Below are 22,040 nucleotides of genomic sequence, written 5' to 3'. Positions count from 1 at the left end.
CAATGTTTGGCAGTGATGATGGGGTCATCCAATCAGGAAGCAGTGGCCTCCGCGGCTCTCAAACAGCATGTGTCTCATGAGCACAGCGCCTCACTCATGTACGGCAGCTGGTTTTTGGTTTTACTGAAACAAAATCAAACTGAATTTAAAAGTGAAGCGTCTCTGCCACCGATTAATTGGATCAATAACGGCGGTTCTGCTAAAGGCTGCATGACGGTTCAGAAATGACTTCAAATAAATAAACGTTTGTTTTTCTTATTTGTCTCAGTGTTTTGGCATGAATGGGCTTCTATAGCTGAATAACAACACAACGTGTGATTGTGTTAATTCTGATTTTATGTCATGTTTATCAATAACAAACGAGTCCATTTAAAACATATCAGAAAAGTTTTACAGCATCTTCAGCAGAACCACAAACAAACTTCAGAATCCTGGACCAGGTCCAGGATCAGGACTAGGACCCAGAGTTAAACCAGGATCAAGACCAGGACCTGGTCCAGTCTGATCAGTCCTGTGGAGGAAGAATTGGCCTCTTTGTGGGTCCAGCACAGAACTCCTCCAAGAACCCAGTCTGAGGAGACCAGAACGAGTCCAGACTCGTGGGCTCAAAGTTGGCTCTGATTCTGAGCTCAATGGCGCCACAGGTCAGACGCGATGGCGGCAGCGGTGTGTTCAGGGACACGGGGCTGACAACAAATCCTGGAAACGCGGCTTCAGGGCGGCCCAGGAGTAGGCTGAGGTGTCCACCTGCAGAATCAGAACCACATGCTGACGGAGGAGGTCATCACCGCACGACACAGTTAATCGGTTAAATGCCGTTACCTTGACGATATGTCTACGGGCAACGTCGGGCTTCCTGCAGAGTCCCTGCAGCCGCTTACAGAGCTGCTCAGGTGTGGAGTACAGGTACTGTGCTGCATTAGAGAACAAGTAGCAGTTCAGGTGTGCTCCTTTAAGGACAGCAGAAGAAGAAGCTGCAGAGACACAGGTGTGCTCACCTGGAAATATCTCGGGGTAAACGAGCGCCTTCGGACACAGAGGGAAGCAGCCGCAGTGCACCGCCTCCAACCTGCAACACATTCAACATGTGACTCACCTGAGAGCCAATGAGAGAGCAGAGCATTCTGCACACCTGTACCAGCTACCATTACCTGAGAGTCCGGACCAATGAGAAACCAGGAATAAACAGAACTGACTTCCCCTCAGTTATCACCTTACAGAGGCTTTTATTTTGTTAAAATAAACTTGTACTTTCCCCCCTTCTATCTACATGCAGACATTTGTTTTTATTTTGTTGAGTTTCCTGTTCAGTCAGCAGGTCTGAGTGATTAAGTAGCACTCTGCCTGTTAGCATGCTAACACTAGCGTGCACTCTCGCCCCCTCGGACGGCGCTCTTCTTCTTCTCTGCTGTAATTAGTGCAGGATTCTTTAGCAGAGGAACTTTTGACCATGTGGTCATGTGACTGCCTTGATGTGACTCACTGATCAGTAACCTGATCATTAACAATCAGTGCAGAGGTGAGCTGCTGCCTGAGAGTTCAGCTGCTCTGAAGCAATTGATCAATAATGTGATCACTAATGACCCGATCATTACTGCTGTGAACAGTCTGAACATTAGCTGGATTCCTCGGTGCTACAGAGTCCTCGTGTGTGCTCGTTTCTCTCATCTGGGATCAATAGAGCTGACATGAATCAGGTGAACATCACACGGATGCTCCAAACTGTCTGATTGGCTGATTCGGGCTGACTGAAGTTACACCTGCAGGACTCTGCTGGACTCTGGACACTTTCAAAGAGTCCTTGATGTGACACCTGAGTGAAGACTCTGAGGCCTGGGGGGGATGCAGAGACTCTCAGATCAGGACTGCACCGACCGCTGCGACGCCTGCAGTGGAATCAAACGCACCCCGAACAGCAGCAGCTCACGCTGAATTATTAAAGGACACAAACTCAGACATGACCACTAAATAACAGCAGCAGGACATGGTCCGCCAAAATAAAAGCTTCCTTCATACAATGTACAGCCCGTCAAAATAACAGAAGGATGCGGCCCACCAAAATAAAAGCTTGATCATGCAGTCCCTCAAAATGACAGAAGGACACAGCCCGCCAAACTAAAAGCTTCTTCATACAGCCCATCAAAATGACAGGACACGGCCCACCAAAATAAAAGCTTGATCCTACAGCCCACCAAAATAAAAGTTCCTTCATACAGCCTACAGCCCATCAAAATAACAGCACCAGGACATGGCCTGCCAAAATAAAAGCTTCATCATGCAGCCCATCAAAACAACAGAAGGACACAGCCCGCCAAAATAAAATCTTCATCATACAGCTGGTCAAAACAACAGCATTGGGACACAGTTCACCAAAATAAAAGCTTCATCATAAAATTGTCTGCAAATGTCAACAAAATAAAAGCCTCAGCTTTTACACTCTGTAGAAGAACAGAAATCTGTGGGGGGGGGGGGTCACGTGAAATTTATTTCTGTATTTTAAAACTAAGACCTTTACTTTAAAATTCTGCTGTTTGGTCACACTCACATTATAATTAAACTATGGTTTTATTCTGTCTATAGGAACTTCTTGCTGCAGAACACCAGAGAGTAAATCTGTATAAAGTTGCATGAGATCAACCCTGGCACAGGTAAAACAGGTGACTCACATGGCGACGCCGAAGAACTCGTGATTGGCAGTGGAGACAACAACATCAGCCTCACACAGAACCCTCAGGTAGTCCTCCTTAGAGGGGAGGAAACCCCAGTTCAAGATGTGGGAGTCCAGGAGGAGTCTGGAGGAGGAGAAGATCTCTGCAGTAGGAGGAGAGGAAGGAGGAGAAGGTTATAAACAGAATGAAATAACTTGCAGATGTTGTGTGTGTGTGTGTGTGCGTGTGCGTGTCACAATCAATACTGTGACCCTCTTAGCCAATCAGAGTCGATTAGAGTCGTCCTAATGGGATTAAATTCAGTGCTCATGAAGCTGATTTAAAGGCTGCTCTAAAACTTTAATATCACACACACACACAATCCCATCATCAGCTGATGATACAATCTGTTAGAAACACAGGGGCAGCAGTGACCTTTGACCCTTAGAAGATGGTTCAACTGCCGCCTGAGAACCAGTGAGAGGAGGAGCTGCTGGACTCCTCGAGCCTGGTTCTGCTGGAGGTTAAAAGGGAGTTTTTCCTTCCCACGTGTGTGTGTGCGTGTATTTGTGTGTGTACCGGGCACGTCGGTGAAGGTCTCTCCGAGCACGGACAGGTGGAAGTCGAGTCCTCGCTCCTTCAGTCTGAGCAGAGTGCTGAAGAACAGCTCAGGGTTTTTATCATGCTCCCTGCACGCACACACGCACACACACACACACACACACTTTAATACATGTATGTGAAGTCTGAAGGTGGTCAGGTGGCTGTGATGTCAGAGGTCAGCAGTGCTTGGGACAAGCCAACAGAAGAACACGCCCAGCTGCTGTTTGGTTCCTCTTTCCTGCATGTAGGTGACTTTCTGTGTGGCGTCAGGTGTTGGTGGTCGTCTCCACCTGATCCTCTGCTTACACAGTGAAGGTCAAACAGCAGCCGCAGCGGCAACAATGATCTCCTCAGATGACAAGCAAGCAGATTATTCCTTCCATTCATGGCTCGTTCCGGCCGGCCGCAGATAATTCCCTCATTTCCCGCAAACCTTTCACTCCTTCAGCGAGCCTCCAATCCTCCTCCCCGAGCATTGCCGTGACAGGGAGGACAGAGAGTTACCACCCCCGCCTTCTCGGTCTGAGAGCGTAATTAACAGGATCAACCTCTCAGTCACAACCACCAGAACCCTCAAATTCATCCACACAGGAAGCTGCAGCGTCCGCCATCAGCCCAAAAACTGATCGCAATCATCCTGATCGCCTATCAATAATGCTCCAGTCACCAATCAGGTCTCACACTGATGATGTCATACATCTATAAACTACCAGAAACATGCCACCTGTCACATGAAACTGATCCATCAATCACAGCAATCTTCAAATTTCACAATAAAATCTATTCAGACTCAATACTGCTGACAGATTTACAAAGTAAAAGCTCAGTTAGATAGTTCATACTGTCAAGACTTTCACAGTAAGAGTCAGTTACAGAAAGTAGGGTGATTTGTTTTTCAAAATAAAAGGCCTTAGTTAGAGAACGTTACAATAGTGAAAAGTCAATTATTTTATCAGATAATAAAATAATAAAATATAAATAAAATCACCATTTACCATTTAGTTACAGGAATTTAGCAGGCTGCTTTAAAGTGTAATTTCAAAATAAAAGCCCCATTTGCTGACAGTCTGTTTTCAGTTTTTTGTGTGCATGCTCAGTGAAGGGCCAAGAGCTCATTAATATTCATCGAGCTCCAGCACCGTGTTCACCTGGAAGCCCCCCCTCAGAAGTAAGAGGCTGTAATCTGAGGATCGGGGCCAGGCTCAGATTAAAGCCTGATGAGCTGCAGCTTCAATCAGAGATTAACAGGAAATCCTTGTCGCCGCAGCCGTAATCCATCTGTGTTTGTGCCACCACAGCAGCTTACAGCACGCCGCTTTGTCACCGATACAACGCAAGGTGAGGTGCACACGCCGACACTCACCATCAGCCTCACACTGCAACACGTCATGTTTACAAGCCTCCTGCTGTAACCTGCTGTAACTGTAGTCTGATTACTTTATGATGATAGAGGATTTGTGTTTTAATGAAAGTGAACTTGCAGCCTCAGGCTGTGAAACTTTGAGTTTTTATACGTCTTCATTAACATTTCACTCACTCAACCTGACAAACAGCAGGAAACTGTCTCAAAGCTTCAAAATAAAAGCTGAAGTTTCTGTGAAATTAGCTGTTTTTTACTTTCAAAATAAAACCTTTCCTTTCAATATAACAGAACTTTTCATAATAAAATAAAATAAATGACAGGGACTAGAAAGAGAGAGCAGATTTCTCCTGTTTTGGCTTCCCTTCATTGGCTCCCTGTTAAATCCAGAATTCAAAATCCTGCTCCTCACATACAAGGTCTTATGATAATGATAATAATCAGGCCCCATCTTATCTTAATGACCTTGTAGTACCATATCACCCTATTAGAGCACTTCGCTCTCACACTGCAGGCCTACTTGTTGTTCCTAGAGTATTTAAAAGTAGAATGGGAGGCAGAGCCTTCAGTTTTCAGGCCCCTCTTCTGTGGAACCAGCTTCCAGTTTGGATTCAGGAGACAGACACTATCTCTACTTTTAAGATTAGGCTTAAAACTTTCCTTTTTGCTAAAGCACATAGTTAGGGCTGGACCAGGTGACCCTGAATCCTCCCTTAGTTATGCTGCAATAGACGTAGGCTGCCGGGGAATTCCCATGATGCACTGGGTGTTTCTTCTTCACTCACTATGTGTTCACAGACTTCTCTGCACTGAATCATATCTGTTATTAATCTCTGTCTCTCTTCCACAGCATGTCTTTATCTTGTCTTCCTTCTCTCACCCCAACCATATCACAATAATAATAATAATAATAATATGTAATAATGTTTATGTGTTAATCCCCATCGGGAAATTACTCCTCTGCATTTAACCCATTCAGCCAGTGAAGCAGTGGGCAGCCACCAGTGCAGCGCCCGGGGAGCAGTGTGTAGGGACGGTACCTTGCTCAGGGGTACCTCAGGGTAGCCGTTCAGTGGAGTCGAAACCCCCGACCTTCCGATCATGGGGCAACCACTTTACCTACTGAGCTATCCCTGCCATTGCCAGAGGTTTCTTCCTGTTAAAAGGGAGTTTTTCCTTCCCACTGTCTCCAAAGTACTTGCTCATAGGGGGTCATATGATCACAATGACTTTACAATATAAAGCACCTTGAGGCGACAGTTGTTTTGATTTGGCGTTGTAGAAATAAAAGTGCATTGAATTAAAATGACAGCTTTATTCGAGGTTTGTTTTCTTAGGTTTATTGTGGCGGTTTAGCTCAGGTCTGATGTTCCATGAGTTTATTTTACAGCTGATATAAAAGTCTCATTCTGGTTTCATTTTCAAAGTAAAAATAGTAAAATCTTTTATTCTGAAATGTGTTTTATTTTGTTTTGCTGCCTTGGTTTAAAATAGTTTTCAAAGTAAAGGTTTCAGACTGAACTCACCACCTGTGAGGCCACACGATGTGCAAAGGCTTCACCTGGCTGGCCACGCCCCCCTCTGAAGGCTGCTCACACCTGTCGGGTAACAAACTGACGTGAGACAAAACTCTTTGAGTCTTTGAGTTTTACCAGAGATGGATTTGTACCGTGGCGTATCTTCATCGTGAGCTCTGCTCTGCTGCTGCTCGCCCTGCAACATGATATCATCAACACGAGACTGCTCAGTAGGCCGCTGCAGGAGTTTGTGTTTAGGCAAGAACCTGAAAAAGAAAGAAAAACAGGAAATGAGTGGAGACTGCAGCGCACTCAGAGCAGGTACATGTCCACCACAGAGATACCCGTTAGCATCAGGAGCTAACGGGTCCTGCTGTCACATCAACAACGGTCTTCTCCCCTGATGAGCCGCAGCCGCTGTGAGTCATCAACCAATCAGACACATTTAGAGCTGGAAGCCCCTCCCCTAAGATTTAGAAAACAGTGACCCATAGTGGGGACTGTCAAAGGTGACATCACTTTCTCTGAGCACGCTGCTCTGTTACTGTTCTGAGATCCTGCAGAGCCTCCAGGAAAGTTTACGTAGAAACACAGGGGGGAGGGGAGGGGCGGGAGGGGGGTGTCTGGAGGTCGTTTCCTCCTCCCCACAGAGCTGGACGGCCTCTCAGTGGAGTTTCTGCCTCTAAGGCTTCTGGGAAAACTTGATTCAATAATCCATTTTATAAATTAGATGTTTGACTGGAGACAATAAAAACATGAGCGTGTCCACGCCGGGGGGTGGGGGGGTGTAATTATGTTATTGATAAATGTGCAGTGATCAGGACGATGACCTCACCTCTGAGTCTGATTAAACACGAAGGAATGAAGGTCAAAAATCACTGCGGCGCATTTACTTTATTACCAATAATCACAGCGCCAAACACACACCAACTTCATCCCAGCCCAGAGCGCCAAACACACACCGACTTCATCCCAGCCCAGAGCGCCAAACGCACATCGACTTCATCCCAGCGTAGAGCGCCAAACGCACACCAACTTCACCTCAGCCCAGAGCGCCAAACGCACACCGACTTCACCTCAGCCCAGAGCGCCAAACGCACATCGACTTCATCCCAGCGTAGAGCGCCAAACGCACACCGACTTCACCTCAGCCCAGAGCGCCAAACGCACACCGACTTCATCCCAGCCCAGAGCGCCAAACGCACACCAACTTCATCCCAGCCCAGAGCGCCAAACGCACACCGACTTCATCCCAGCGTAGAGCGCCAAACGCACATCGACTTCATCCCAGCGTAGAGCGCCAAACACACACCGACTTCATCCCAGCCCAGAGCGCCAAACGCACACCAACTTCACCTCAGCCCAGAGCGCCAAACGCACACCGACTTCACCTCAGCCCAGAGCGCCAAACGCACACCGACTTCACCTCAGCCCAGAGCGCCAAACGCACACCGACTTCACCTCAGCCCAGAGCGCCAAACGCACACCGACTTCATCCCAGCGTAGAGCGCCAAACGCACACCTACTTCACCTCAGCCCAGAGCGCCAAACGCACACCGACTTCATCCCAGCGTAGAGCGCCAAACGCACACCAACTTCATCCCAGCCCAGAGCGCCAAACGCACACTGACTTCATCCCAGCCCAGAGCGCCAAACGCACATCGACTTCATCCCAGCGTAGAGCGCCAAACGCACACCGACTTCACCTCAGCCCAGAGCGCCAAACGCACACCGACTTCATCCCAGCGTAGAGCGCCAAACGCACACCAACTTCACCTCAGCCCAGAGCGCCAAACGCACACCGACTTCATCCCAGCGTAGAGCGCCAAACGCACACCAACTTCACCTCAGCCCAGAGCACCAAACGCACACCGACTTCATCCCAGCGTAGAGCGCCAAACGCACATCGACTTCATCCCAGCGTAGAGCGCCAAACGCACATCGACTTCATCCCAGCGTAGAGCGCCAAACACACACCGACTTCATCCCAGCCCAGAGCGCCAAACACACACCGACTTCATCCCAGCCCAGAGCGCCAAACGCACATCGACTTCATCCCAGCGTAGAGCGCCAAACGCACACCAACTTCACCTCAGCCCAGAGCGCCAAACGCACACCGACTTCACCTCAGCCCAGAGCGCCAAACGCACACCGACTTCACCTCAGCCCAGAGCGCCAAACGCACACCGACTTCATCCCAGCGTAGAGCGCCAAACGCACACCAACTTCACCTCAGCCCAGAGCGCCAAACGCACACCGACTTCATCCCAGCCCAGAGCGCCAAACGCACATCGACTTCATCCCAGCGTAGAGCGCCAAACGCACACCGACTTCACCTCAGCCCAGAGCGCCAAACGCACACCGACTTCATCCCAGCGTAGAGCGCCAAACGCACACCGACTTCATCCCAGCGTAGAGCGCCAAACACACACCGACTTCATCCCAGCCCAGAGCGCCAAACACACACCGAATTCACCTCAGCCCAGAGCGCCAAACGCACACCGACTTCACCTCAGCCCAGAGCGCCAAACGCACACCGACTTCACCTCAGCCCAGAGCGCCAAACGCACACCGACTTCACCTCAGCCCAGAGCGCCAAACGCACACCGACTTCATCCCAGCCCAGAGCGCCAAACGCACATCGACTTTATCCCAGCGTAGAGCGCCAAACGCACACCGACTTCATCCCAGCCCAGAGCGCCAAACGCACACCGACTTCATCCCAGCCCAGAGCGCCAAACGCACACCGACTTCATCCCAGCCCAGAGCGCCAAACGCACATCGACTTCATCCCAGCGTAGAGCGCCAAACGCACACCGACTTCACCTCAGCCCAGAGCACCAAACGCACACCGACTTCATCCCAGCCCAGAGCGCCAAACGCACACCGACTTCATCCCAGCCCAGAGCGCCAAACGCACACCGACTTCATCCCAGCCCCGAGCCCCAAACGCACACCGACTTCATCCCAGTGTGACACTTCCTGCCTGTCTCTGCAGTAACACTGACAGCTGATCCTCAGATTCTGCTCTGTCACAGTGCATGGCTGCGTGCAGGTTTTCTACACCTGAGCTCAAAGACTCAGAGACTGTGGTCCTACTGCGTGATCATCATGAACACAACAGCTGCTGATCCCCGATGTATCGCAGTGTTTGGATCTCTGTAATAGGGGTGGGTTTAAAAAAAATTTGATTTTCCGATTAAAATCAATTAAGTTATTGATTCATTAAATCCTCAATTTTTAAATGTAAATGAATTTTATCAGCAAGTCCAGAATCTCAGTTTGAAGCTCACAAAACTATTTCAACAACGACCAAACAGCTAAAACAGTAAATGAGAGCAGGAACACGGATTCCGCACAAAGACGTAAACACAAAGCGCGGACCCGACGCATCAGAATCTGTGAGCTGTCGGCTTTTTCGCACAGACACGCCGTTGGGGCTGAAAGCCGACAGCTCACAGATTCTGATGCTACAGGTGTGCGACTCTCCAAACAAAATCCACTGAACCAGCAGCAAAAGAAGATCCAAACTACGCTTCACATTTGATAAACATCGTCATGAATTCCCTGACTTTGCTGTTTTTGCTTCCACCACGATAAATCACACTTCCTGCACAGCTCTCTCTCTCAGTGCACTCAGAGAACAATTTCCCATCACAAATCTCTGTTTTCTTCATTGGTCATTATGCACCAGTCTGCTGTTGTGTTCACTTCTGTCGGCCTCCAACAATAAAGCCTCATTTCTGCTGTTCAAACTGAAGAAACTTTTTTTCAGATTACAAACTCTCAGCTGTGTCTGTAATCAAACCTCTGTGACTTTTATCTGCTGCACTTCAGCAGCATCAGGTAATGTTTACATGTCGATTCATGGTTTTATTTTAAGGTTATCTGCTATAAAAAAGTCAGACCAGGAACATGTCCTTCATGTTTTTCTGTTTTATCCTCAGTTACTTTGTTGCCATGATGCCAGGTCTCTCTTGAAAATTTTAATCTCAATGAGAGTTTTTACCTGGATAAATCAAGGACTAATACTTTGACACAAAGGCCTCTGCTGTGATGCTCACACCTCTGAAGTCTCACAGTGTCAGCTTTGGTTTATACATAGATATAAAATATGGATATGTGCTGATAAATGATGAGAATTATAATATTTCTGACTGCGTCCAAACTGAAATCAGTGACAATACTCTAACCCTACTCTAAACGCACACATTGTTTACACCAACACAGATTATCTACGATAGCCGTAATGCTCCCACAATCCATCAAGCGGTGCGGCTTCGTAGCTTAGCAAAGTCGTACTGAAACATTTGACAGATTTTCGAGCGCCGTGTACATAAAATCGTTTCGAGGTCAGTAAACACAACCAGAATTCATACATAAGGCACACGGGATTATAAAGGGAACTGTCGATTTTCAGAAAAATCAAAGGATTTATTTTAAGTGTGCCGTATTTTCCAAACAACACGGTAATAACGACAGCCCGCTAGCATGCGCTACCAAAAATAGTGCTTTGTTGTGTGTCTGACGGACGAAAGCTAAACCAGTTCCACACCACTGAAGTTGCAGCATTTTTACAAACCAGTTCTGGTTCATCCGTTTCATTCAACGATCCACTTTCGCTCTTCTCATTCTGCGTCGCCGCCATGTGCTTATGTAAACAAAGGCACTGCGCATGCACGTTTTACCCATATTCTATCGCGAGATTTCATTTTTCTATCGTGGCCCAAAATTACACCGGTATTACCGTGAACGGTATGATATAGCCCAGCCCTAATTGTGATGTCTTAATTCTATATGAATTTAATATTGACTAATATCAGAGTATTTTTGGACACTTTCAGTGGGTGCAGGCAGAGGCCGAGGCTGCAGGAGGAAGAGGAGGACGCGTCAGAGACCTTCGTTGGTCTGTTGTCGTTCTCCACTCAGTGAGTTTGACCTGCAGGAGGTGACAGCCACTATGAAAGCAGACAAAGCTTAGAAGAGCAAACACTGCAGGCAGGAGGACACCTGCTGCTCACGTGACACGCTCATTGATCCTCCTCGCCGTGATGGATGCTCCGTCTGTGCACCGCCGCAAGTCAATCACTATCCAATTACACGAGTCCACCTGTCAGAGCCGCCTGATGGATGGAGACCACAAACACCACACTGCACGCGCTCCAACAAGCAGCGCCGTCCTTCTTGTGCCATAGAAAAGAACGAGGAACACCTGCCAGCTAACGAGCTAAATCAGAGCTGTGATTGGTCTCAGAGGGGAGCTGTGCTCAGGTGTGCTCAGAGGCAGCTGTACTGTGTTTCTCCGCTCTCACACATTCTCGGAGCGAGTTGACCGAGAACATGATGATTGTCATCTGTTTATTTTATGAAAGCAGAGTAAGCAGAGTTTAAATGTTATAGGTCATTACAGTGAAATGAAGATTTCATGGAGCTCTCTGCTTCCTCATCAGTCTGAGCGTTAACATTCCTGTTTCCTGTGTTGAGCATGGCGGAGGAGGACGTGGAGGATGGCGGCCGTGTCATCACTTCCTCACAGTGTGAGGGCAGAGCATGAGACACATGAGACACTGCAGAGCAGACGTCCTCATCACGACAGGGTGATTAGTGACAGTGTTTCAGATCATGGAAGTAAAGTAACCAGTAGTATATCAAACATCTGTATCCTGGAGTAACTAAGTAATGTACTGCATTACTCTGGGGTATAATTGGCTGTTTCTGACCTCTAAATTTCACCTTTAAAAACGGTTTCCTCGCCTTGTTTGTTGTCAGTCTTTTCAGCACAAGCTCACAGGTCTGAATTTACTGTTAGTTTTTCATTCTGACTGTATCAACACAGCTCATCTAAAAATCAGGCAAAAACATAGAATCTGAGTAGAAAAAGGATACTGTAACAAACACAAACATGTTTAACGAATCATTTGCATAACATGAAATGTAAATATAAATTATACATTTTAGTAACCTATGCACACGATTTGTAAACAGCAAAGTTATTCAAACTATTTACAGAACAATCAGGAGTTAGGGGACTGCAGGTTTGCCGTGTTCTGACCTGCTGACATCAGGAAACTGGAGCGGGAAGTTCAGGACCACACACTTGGGCCTGATGAGGCGGTCCAAGTCTTTGGGGCGATGGTCTGGGATCTTGTTCATGAAGGAGGGGATGGATGACAGGAAGGAGTCCATGTTGAAGCGGGAGTTGAAGACCACGACATCTGCCACCAGGCTGGTGTCGCACACACACACACACACACACACACACAGGACATGAAGCTCCATCACTGAAGGCCGCGCTCTGCAGTTTACCTGAGATTCAGGTCAACTGTCTGAAACAAGCTGCTGTAGCTCCTCCCACTTTAAGACAACTAAACTCTGATTGGCTGCCCTCACATATAAATTATTTACTTATAGTGTGTAGCCGTGTCTGCACCTGGAGCTTTTGACCTATACACACCTGTGTAACGTGAACTTTGACCTGAGGTCAGAGCTTCGTCCTGGAACAGGTACACCTGTGTTTACGTCCTGAAGTTCAGACTAGCTCTGAGGAGAACCTGGGCAGGAGCGTAAGGACCTGCTGTCTGCAGGTTTACATAGGTCACGTTTAAGCTTCAGGTGAACATGAAGACACGCCTCCATGTAGTGATCCAGATCAGATACATTAGTTTGGACTGAGGCTTTGCGGGGAGGCGTGCGGACACCGCTGGGCGCGGGCCAATCAGACATCTGCTAACGATCCCTACTGTGTTATTTGATGGCACTGTAACCACGTTAGAGGAGACGGAGCGGCTCGGCTTATTGACGAGCTGCCCGCAGATCAACAACAATCAGTTTTCTGCCGCTCGTTACTGTCCCGCGGCTGATTAATGAACACTACAGCCCCTGCAATTAACCAATCGCATCCCAGCAGCTCATTAACCAATCACACACTGCCTTACCAAGACAAACTAGAGCACAGCGCATCAATCAGCTAATAATCAATAATCAGTTTACGGGCTGGATGCTGGCAGTACGAACATCAGAGTAGCCATTACTCAGACAGCTGACAGGAAGCTGATCGGCAGCTTTCTGTGGCACACCGCCAGCTCCAGACCAGCACAAACCCCAGACCAGCTGACTCGCTCCAATGACGGTAATGACAGTTACCGTAGTTACCGGAGCACATGGTTTCTGCTGCTGTCTGCGTGCATCACCCTCACAGCCTAATGGTGTCACAGCCCACACCCTGGAGCCAGCAGTACCTTCTGGTTAGGCTCTACAAACGCAGCACGACATGGACTCCCCCACCCCGTACAAACACACTCACCATGAGAGCACCTGGTTGTAGCCGTACTGGAAGTCCCTGTCCTGGTGTCGGCGGACCGGATAAAGCAGCTGGTTCTCGTGGAAGTACAGCACCTTCTTGAGCCGGGCCAGATCCGGTCTGAGAGCCGCCAGCTCACACAAGCTGAGGACGGAGCTGCTGAAGAGGAGCCTGCAGAGAGAGGAGACGATGAAGGAGGTGCAGACAGCGTGTCAGCAGCTCAGCTGATCATCTCAGAACACTGAGAATTCCTCAGTGAACTGCAGAGCCGACGCCTGCTTCCTGCTTCGAGCAGGTGATGGTGTAAGGCCGGAAGAGGAGCTCCTTCTCCTGGGCTGCACTGATGGAGAGGGCCAGTAAGCGTTCAGGGCTCACATGGATGCTTGAGTGATGGTTCGTGGCTTTGCTGAGTAATGTCAGAGTGGGTTTTCAAAATAAAAGTCCCTGCTTCTTTCATGCTCTGGGAGGGGGACACACACACACACACACACACACACACACACACACGGACATGTCCTCATACAGTTGGTGACGGCGTCTAACCCACACAGAGAGATCAGAGGCCGGTGGCTCGTCACACCTCGTGTTTTGAAGGAGTAGGAGGTCAAAGGTCTGCGTGGTGAGATGGTGAATCTTTGCTCCGAGGATGAGTCAGAGCGTTGTCCCTGTAAGAACGGTGGTATTGATCTACACTCTCTGATGTGATCAGATATGAATCAGCAGCCTGTCAGAGTGGCGGTTTCAGGTCGCTGTGATCCCTGCCTGGTTACGGTGAGTCGCTGTGGACACGTCAGACAGAGAGTTTGGATGTGATGACATCTGTAGACACGTCTGTATGAAACGCTGTGGAACCATCTGCCTCCACAGATTAGACGGGCCTCTGTTTTTAAATGTCTTCACCCTGAGAGACGATGGCTTTCAGTTGACTGGATGTTGTTTTTTTAATGTAGAGCTCATTCTTTTGCTGTTTCGTTGTATCTGCTGTTCTTATGTCCTGTGCAGCACTTTGCGCCTGTGCTGGCTGTTTTACAGTGCTTTATAAATAAAGTTGGATTGGAACTCGAAGCTCTGTTTGCTGCTGCAGTCACTGATGACATCACCTAAATGTTGAGCTGAGCGCCCGACCAGCCCGAGCTCCACAGGACGCTAAAGGTGTTAGAAACAAACGCTCAAACTAGCCCTTGTGAGACTGCAAAGCATGCTGGTTGGTTTGTTGGAACGGCCTGCTGAGCGGATGTGTAGCTCTCTGCTACTAGCATGAGGACAAAGGTGCTGATATTGGTCACATGGACTTTATCAGAACAAATCGCATGACACTTAATCTGAGCATGCTCATTAAAGAGGTTCCACGAGGCAGGGTTCCTCAGGGTTCCGTCTGCGGTCCTCTGCTCTTTCTGACGCAGCTTACATTTCCAGCCTTGGTGTAGTTCAAGCATTCACAGTATTGTTCTTCAAATCTTTATTGTGTGGATGCTGATTAAGCATCCACACTATTGAGTTCCTGTTTCTCTTTATTCTTTATTTTTCTAGTTGCTTCTGTACGTTTTTTGGATTTTAACTACTCCCACAATTTTTGTGCTATTTTCACCGTTCAAACTTTAAACTATTCTGCTATTTCTGGAGATTTGTGCTATGACTTTTGGCAGTTATAGCTATTATACTTTTTAAAATATTAAGCTTTTTGTGCAATTTTTTGTCCCATCAAAATGAATGGGAAATTTCCGCAATTCTGCTAAAACTTGCTCGTTTTTGAAACTTAACTACTTCCTCATACTTTCACGTAGAAACTCCATTCACACTTTAAAATGTTCACAAATTATTGGGCTATTCATGTATGATTCAGCTTTTTCATGTCTGTTACCGGTTTCATCTTATCCCTCTTTAAGTTTTGAGTTTCATCTTTGTGATTTCTCAGAAAATACATGCGTTGTTATGGTTGCTATGCAGTTGGCTTTGAGTGGGCCACTTGTCCTTTTTCAATCTTCTCTTCATGTCCGAACAACTTGCTACTTGCTCAATTTTCCCTCAACCCCAACAAATTATACATCAAAATGTAGGTATTTTTGCTGGCTTTCAGAAAATGTCACTATCATTGTTGTGGGAGTTACAGAATTTTGGCAAATCTCCTCAGAGCAACACAAAGTTTCATCCTTTTTTTCAGTCGTTTCAGAGTTTATAATGGGTGTGTATGGGACGGAATGTTGGTGCTAGAGTGAGACAGCTCAACTGCTAGAGTGAGAGGAGGGGGGAATTAATCTTGAAATCTTCTCTTTAAACTGCTGCTGTGTCCACAGCGTTTGCTCTACAGGTATGATTTTACCCTCAAAATGTAGCCATCGCTGTCCTCTTTCATCCAATGTGTTTATTATTGTAATAGGTGTTATGGTTCTGTCATAAATGTCACCAATGCAGCTTCTTCTCTGATCCTCAGGCTCATCCTCATGGCCGTCACCAGCTAAGTAGCAGCGAGGCCTCTGAGACCTCCCTCTAAATGTCTGTGTTGTCTGTGTGTTGACTCTTGTTTGGTGATGTCAGTGGTTAATGGACAGTTGCGCTCAGAGTTAACGAGGCGAGGAGTTCAGGTGGGGACAGTTTATTAGTTACATGCAGGTTTAAACCACAGCCACCCCACAGTGAGGGTTAAAGTGTGGATTGTGTTACCTGTCTGGGTCTCACCTGTATGACGGGCAGGCAGGGATGGTCTGGCTGAAGTAGAGCGCCGCTGTTCTTGCCCTCCAGTGCCATTTTTTGGCAGGTAGCGTGAAGACGGAGCAGCCCGCGATGTTTTCCTTCAACAGGTCCATAAGCTGTTTGTGCGAGCCGCCGTAAAACGCCTCCACCAACAGGATGTGGGGAGGCGGGGTCTCCTGTGCGGGAGGCGGGGTCTCCTGTGAGGGCAGATGAGAGCTGTTACTCACAGATGGAGTCATATACTCTTCATACGCTCTTCAGAGTCATGAAACACCTGAGCGTCAGTGAATCAGGTTCGGTGTAAAGCGACAGGTGCACGCTCAGCGTCTGTATGCAGCCACGCCCACACGCTCCATATAAGGACACATGTGCACTGGGCTGTCACAGCAGGAAATGAGGAGGGTTTGAACTGTCAGAGGGGAAAGTGGAAAAGCTTAAACAGTGGAGCTGGAATAGGCTCTGCCCCCAAGACCCTGATTACCTGTTGCTCAGGTGTATTAAAGCAGCTGGACAGATGTTAGAGTGCATTTCTGTTGTGACTGAAAGCTGCTTGTCAGCGTTTGTGTGTGATGATGCTCAGGTGTGTGACGTCACCTGGGACTCCAATCTCACACAGCAACACACACACAGTGTGTGTCACTGTTTACAAACCATGAATGACTCATACCAACATGATCAATATGATCAATAACACTGATGATTATTATCACTGTGATCATTACTGCCATGCGTGTTGTGACGCAGCAATGCAGCGCTTCCTTTCAGACAGGAAGTAGTGGGGTCGGTGCGTCAGGCCCATTGATAGTCCATCGATCATATTGATCACAGCGATACAGGAGAGCGATGGCTTTGTGAGCGTGCGTGCAGGCTGATGGAGCTGATGGAGTTTTCCTGCTCATCACTTGGACGGAGCAGAAGTTTTGCACCAATCTGCTGACATGCGAGCTGAACCGATCACACGGGCTGCTGCGCCGGAGCAGATATGGAGGAGATGGCGGGGCGCTGCAGGGCGATTAGCTGCCGCTGCATTGTTGTTGCTGTCGTTGTGTTGTGTGCGCTCGCAGCTCATCCCTCAGCACAATGCGTGCTGATGGATCCATTATGGAGTTTACGCAGCAGCGGCTTCCGCTGAATCCCCTGCCCATGATTTCCAGTCCGCCTCCATTTAGCTGCCCACAAAGCACTCAGCGCGCCCGCACACGCTCAATCAGTCCATATCACCGGGCATGGCGCGGCAATCAGGGCCGCCAATGAGCCGATTTAATGCAGACAAATCTGAGCACAATGTCGGCCGTTATTCTGAAAGCAACTTCCTGTCTAATACAGTCGGAGGACGCCGCGACCTTCAGAGCAGCCGGGCCCACACACACAGCAGGAACCCAGAAACCGAGAGCGCTCTACCCGAAGCGCCGCTTCCTGTCAAACATCTGTTCATTCAGAAATCAGACAACAATCAGCCTGATGTCATCAGTGTTTCCATGTTTACGTCACACGAGCTTAAACCTCGTCTCTGACCTGTCCACAGCTTCCTGTCATCGCCTCCGAGCTGCTGATCAGGAGCACCGACCTCTTTGGGCCCTGGGACCACATGTTTGACCACCCCCTCCCCACAAACCTTCAGATTTCTGATCATCATCAATAACAATGTTATTTATAAAAACAAAGAAGTTGCTTGTCTTGCTGTGCTGACCTCTCACACTGAGCTCTGGGTCCTCACCAGGCCCTGAGCCAGAGGTTGGAAACACCAGATTAGAGCAGGGCGATATGACCAAAAATATTTATCACGATATACATTTGAAAATTTGCGATAACGATATAACTGACACTAGACAAAATACTTTACAACTCCACAACTTTATTAGTGCAGAAAAAAAACCCATCAATGTATTTTCTCTTAAACAAGCAGCTGTTTTTTATGTGAATTAAAGTTATATAAAAAAATTTGCAGTGCAAATGCAAATTCCTCGCTGACAGTTTAACCAAAAGGCATTTCCAGTGGAAACTGGCCGACATATCCTCAGCATAACCATGTATAATATCCACAAAACTTAAAAAGAGGTTATACACACACAATACGGTAATATTATGTTGAAGCACAGTACGTATCATTCCGCGAGGCTCCGCCTACTATAGCCGTAATGCTCCGACAATCCATCAAGCGGTACGGCTTCGTAGCTTAGCAAAGTTGTACTGAAACATTTGACAGATTTTCGAGCGCCGTGTACATAAAATCGTTTCGAGGTCAGTAAACACAACCAGAATTCATACATAAGGCACACGGGATTATAAGGGGCTCTGTCGATTTACAGAAAAATCAAAGGATTGATTTTAAGTGTGCCGTATTTTCCAAACAACACGGTAATAACGACGGCCCGCTAGCATGCGCTACCAAAAATAGTGCTTTGTTGTGTATCTGACAGACGAAAGCTAAACCAGTTTCACACCAGTGAAGTTGCAGCATTTTTACAAACCAGTTCTGGTTCATCCGTTTCATTCAACAATTTGCTTTCGCCGCCATGCTTTTTCCAACGTGTGCGTATGTAAACATAGGCACTGCGCATGCGCGTTTTACCCATATTCTATCGCGATATTTCATTTTTCTATCGTGGCCCAAAATTATACCGGTATTACCGTGAACGGTATGATATGGCCCAGCCCTACACCAGATTATTTAACAGTTTGTTTTTGATCAAATGAATCTGCACAAACAGACAATAAAAAATGACTGAATCATGAATGAAGGGATGGTGTTGTTTCAATTGTTTTAAATAACTGAAAATTGGAAATAAACTTTATGTGTGCACGAACCTCGAAACTGTCAGCGACCCTCGTTTACTTTTCTCGACCTCTCGTCACCTTTCACAGTAAAAGCAGGTTTAAAGAAATTGGACTGTTTTCATGTTTGTGTATCACATTACCAAGATTTTCAATCAGTAAATAAATGATTCCATCAGTGACGTGAAAATAAATAAATGTTCTTAGAGACATTTCAACACCAAGGCTGACACACACACACAGACTGCTATTAATGAAAACAGGAAGTAGAACCAGGTCTGTGGTGCAGTGGTGAGATTTAATAAAGATCAGAGAGGAAATTCACATCCTCACACCAGGACCGGTCGATCAGACTGATTATCGATCGGTGCTCGATGAAGCCGGGTTTGAGGGGCACGTAGATGAGGCCAGAGCGCCGGACGGCGAGGCAGGAAGCGTGTCAGTAGACGCGAGCTGGATGGTTCCACCGTGGAGCCGGCGGGGGATTCCAGCTCACACTCATCTCACCTAAACACCTTTCCTCCCACTGCGCCTGGAAGCTGCCGACTCAGTTGAAACAAAGGGTTAATGCGAGCGGCGTTCCCCGTAGGGAATCCCCCCGCAGCCTGAGTCAGGCTGGAAACAGCATGCTGAGGAAACCACGGTGTGGGCGGAGCCCCGACAGCCTCAGCATGCAGCAGCCGGACCGGTCAGGATCAGGCAGGCCAGCCTCCACCCTGCCATGACGGACAGAGCTCCATCTACAACCACAGATGCCCATCGCCCAAAGCTTTCAGGAGCCCTGCTACGAGGTTTCAAGACGAGCACTGGCATCACGGCGAGGGGCGTGTCTGACTGTGAAACCGCACACTCATTGGCTAATCTGTGCAGCTTCTTCTCCAGCAGCTCCCTGATGAGTCGATAATTTCCACACGGAGGCGAAGCATCACTTTTGCTCTAAACCTGCCCCTCCGCCTCCACCCTCAGCCGGCAGTCCAAACCCACAGAGGTGACCTGTGCTGAGCTCCGACCTCAACACCTGCTGCACGCCTGAGCGTGCTCCTCCTCGGCCCTGCAGAGCAACTCGGATCGCGTCTGATAGCAAAGGTCACGACCCCTGGGGTCATATCGGACTGAGACATGAACCAATCACATGTTTGTTTTTTTCTCCTCTCAATATTAAACCCTCAGCATGGACAGTACTGTGCCAAAGTCTTGAGCCACCCCTCGTGTCTTTATACTTCGCGTGTGCCATGCTGAGGCCTGTTGGAGGACAATAATGTGATGACAGTCCCAGTAGCGCTGCACCCGCCCCCATCTGCACTGTAAATGTCACTGTGGGGTTTTTCTGCTCAGCCCACAGTGACTCTGCACTAACTGATGTACAGAGGATCTCCACAGAGCCTGCCTCACTCTCACCAACACTAAACTAAAACTACAGAGAGGTGATGGTCGCGTTTAGCGACACTGTGGGCGTCTTTAAGTCTTTTCATAAATCTGCCTCTGACACATGCCCTCCTTACAATAATCATTAAAAACACCTAAACCAGCAGTGAAACCAATAAAAACCAGAGTGAAACATCAAACCCACTGTGGAAATTCACCGAAACTAATGAATGAGTGGAATGAATGTAACGGCTCACTCCAGTTCTCTCATCTGTCTCAGTGTTCCTGTTTAATGTTTGGATGTTTAGAATCAATAAATATTATTCTATGTGATTATTTTGCAGTATTGTGAAATTCATCCGTAAACCATTCCCAGTCTGTCACTGCTTGTTTTGCCGTACAACAATTTTTATTCAACTCTGATGTATTTATGTTGCACTAAATCCCAACATCAGTTGCCTCACAGTGCTTTCTACTGTGAGGTACAGACCCCACAATAATGCTGTCAGGCCCCTGTGAGCAGGCACTTGACAACAGTGGGGAGTAAAAACTCGCTTTGACAGGAAGTTTACTGTGGAGCTGGGAAGTAAAAACCCACTGTGATCTGAGATGGGATGACCTGAACGTGATGCTGGACACTGATGGGGTGGAAATAAGAACACCTGGACCTCACAGGTGGAGGAGCTGTACCTTAGTAACACCAACAGGTACATGTTTCTTACTGAAAATGAAAACACACCTGAGACACCCCAGAGCCTTCACCTGTCACCTGTCACTAGTGCACCCATCAGCTGATTCATCCACAGTCTGGTTTCTCAGAGCAAACACCTGCACAGGTATCCATCGCCTGTACCTCAGTGTGCGTCTGAGCGCAGGTACGGTGTTTGTTGGTGGTGAGTGCAATGACCCGAACACTCTCCCACGCACCGAGTCAGGGCTCTGTCTACGTACTGGAGTAGCACTGTTTCTAGGCTTCTACGTCCTGCAACGTGTTCAGCTCCGTTAGCTCTAATAGCACCGTTAGCATCGTTAGCTCTAAAAGCGTATCACCAGGACTCAGTTAGCTGATAGCGGCTAACAGCTAGCCGCTATCAGGTAGCTCTCCTTCCCCGGTGCAAAGTCCGCTCCTCCCCCCCACTCCCCGCCACTGGCAGCCGGCAGGAGGACCGGAGAACCCGCCGGTCTGCTTCCACCGAGGACCCTCATACGAACGGCCAGTTCACCGACAGCGGGACACTCACCTCTGACAGCATCTCCTGGATCACAGCAGAATACGCACGGTCTGACGTCATCACGTAGGTTTAGCCGAGCCGGTGTTGTGCCAAAAAGTGATTGCCTGCCAAAAACTGATTTCCAATGTTTCCGTGTATTTTTTATGTGTAATATCTTTATGTAAGTTGGTTAAAATAGACTTCGGTGAACAGCGTTTACAAAGGAGTTATATATAGAATTAAAAAATTATTATTATTAGTTTTTTCAAGTATCTTTACAGCTCTGTGTTATTGTACTTACATTATAACCAATCCGGTCCTTTATCCTCGTTTAAAATATTTTTACAGAACTATTGTCATATTTGCTGCCATTTCTGCTGTCCTCTTGGCCAGCTTACTCTGACAAAATACATTTTTAATGTTAATGAGATTTTTTTAACTGCATAAATAAAGGTTATATAAAAGTCACTGCCAAAAACTGATTGCGGCTTCTACCTTGTTACACGAATGTTGTTTGTGGCTCAATATGACTTTATGTCATCCATGAGGGATGCATTTAACATATGTTTC

General features: G+C 47.6%; 1 protein-coding gene across 5 annotated transcripts; it reads right to left on the bottom strand.

The window, feature by feature from the left end:
• Positions 1-324: 324 nt before the first annotated feature.
• On the bottom strand, positions 325-21,559 carry qtman (queuosine-tRNA mannosyltransferase). 5 transcript variants are annotated; one of them, XM_006799128.2, is made up of 11 exons: positions 21,501-21,559; positions 16,105-16,316; positions 13,432-13,599; positions 12,181-12,354; positions 6,281-6,394; positions 6,138-6,209; positions 3,228-3,337; positions 2,667-2,811; positions 999-1,069; positions 823-914; positions 325-747 (listed from the first exon to the last, which is right to left on the bottom strand). In XM_006799128.2, exons 1-11 carry the CDS (start codon positions 21,549-21,551, stop codon positions 673-675), a joined length of 1,284 nt encoding a protein of 427 aa, XP_006799191.2. In that variant the 5' UTR covers positions 21,552-21,559; the 3' UTR covers positions 325-672. The 5 variants fall into 5 exon arrangements, with proteins under 5 accessions (XP_006799191.2, XP_087685944.1, XP_087685943.1 ...); XM_087829818.1 differs by lacking the exon at positions 21,501-21,559 and adding an exon at positions 18,591-18,882; XM_087829817.1 differs by having other exon boundaries at positions 325-914.
• Positions 21,560-22,040: the final 481 nt, after the last annotated feature.

Source organism: Neolamprologus brichardi, chromosome 16, assembly GCF_056152115.1.
Source record: "Neolamprologus brichardi isolate AB-2024 chromosome 16, ASM5615211v1, whole genome shotgun sequence".
Classification (NCBI taxonomy): Eukaryota; Metazoa; Chordata; class Actinopteri; order Cichliformes; family Cichlidae; genus Neolamprologus; species Neolamprologus brichardi.
The sequence above is the reverse complement of the archived record's forward strand: the minus strand, read 5'-3'. Positions and strand labels throughout refer to the sequence as shown.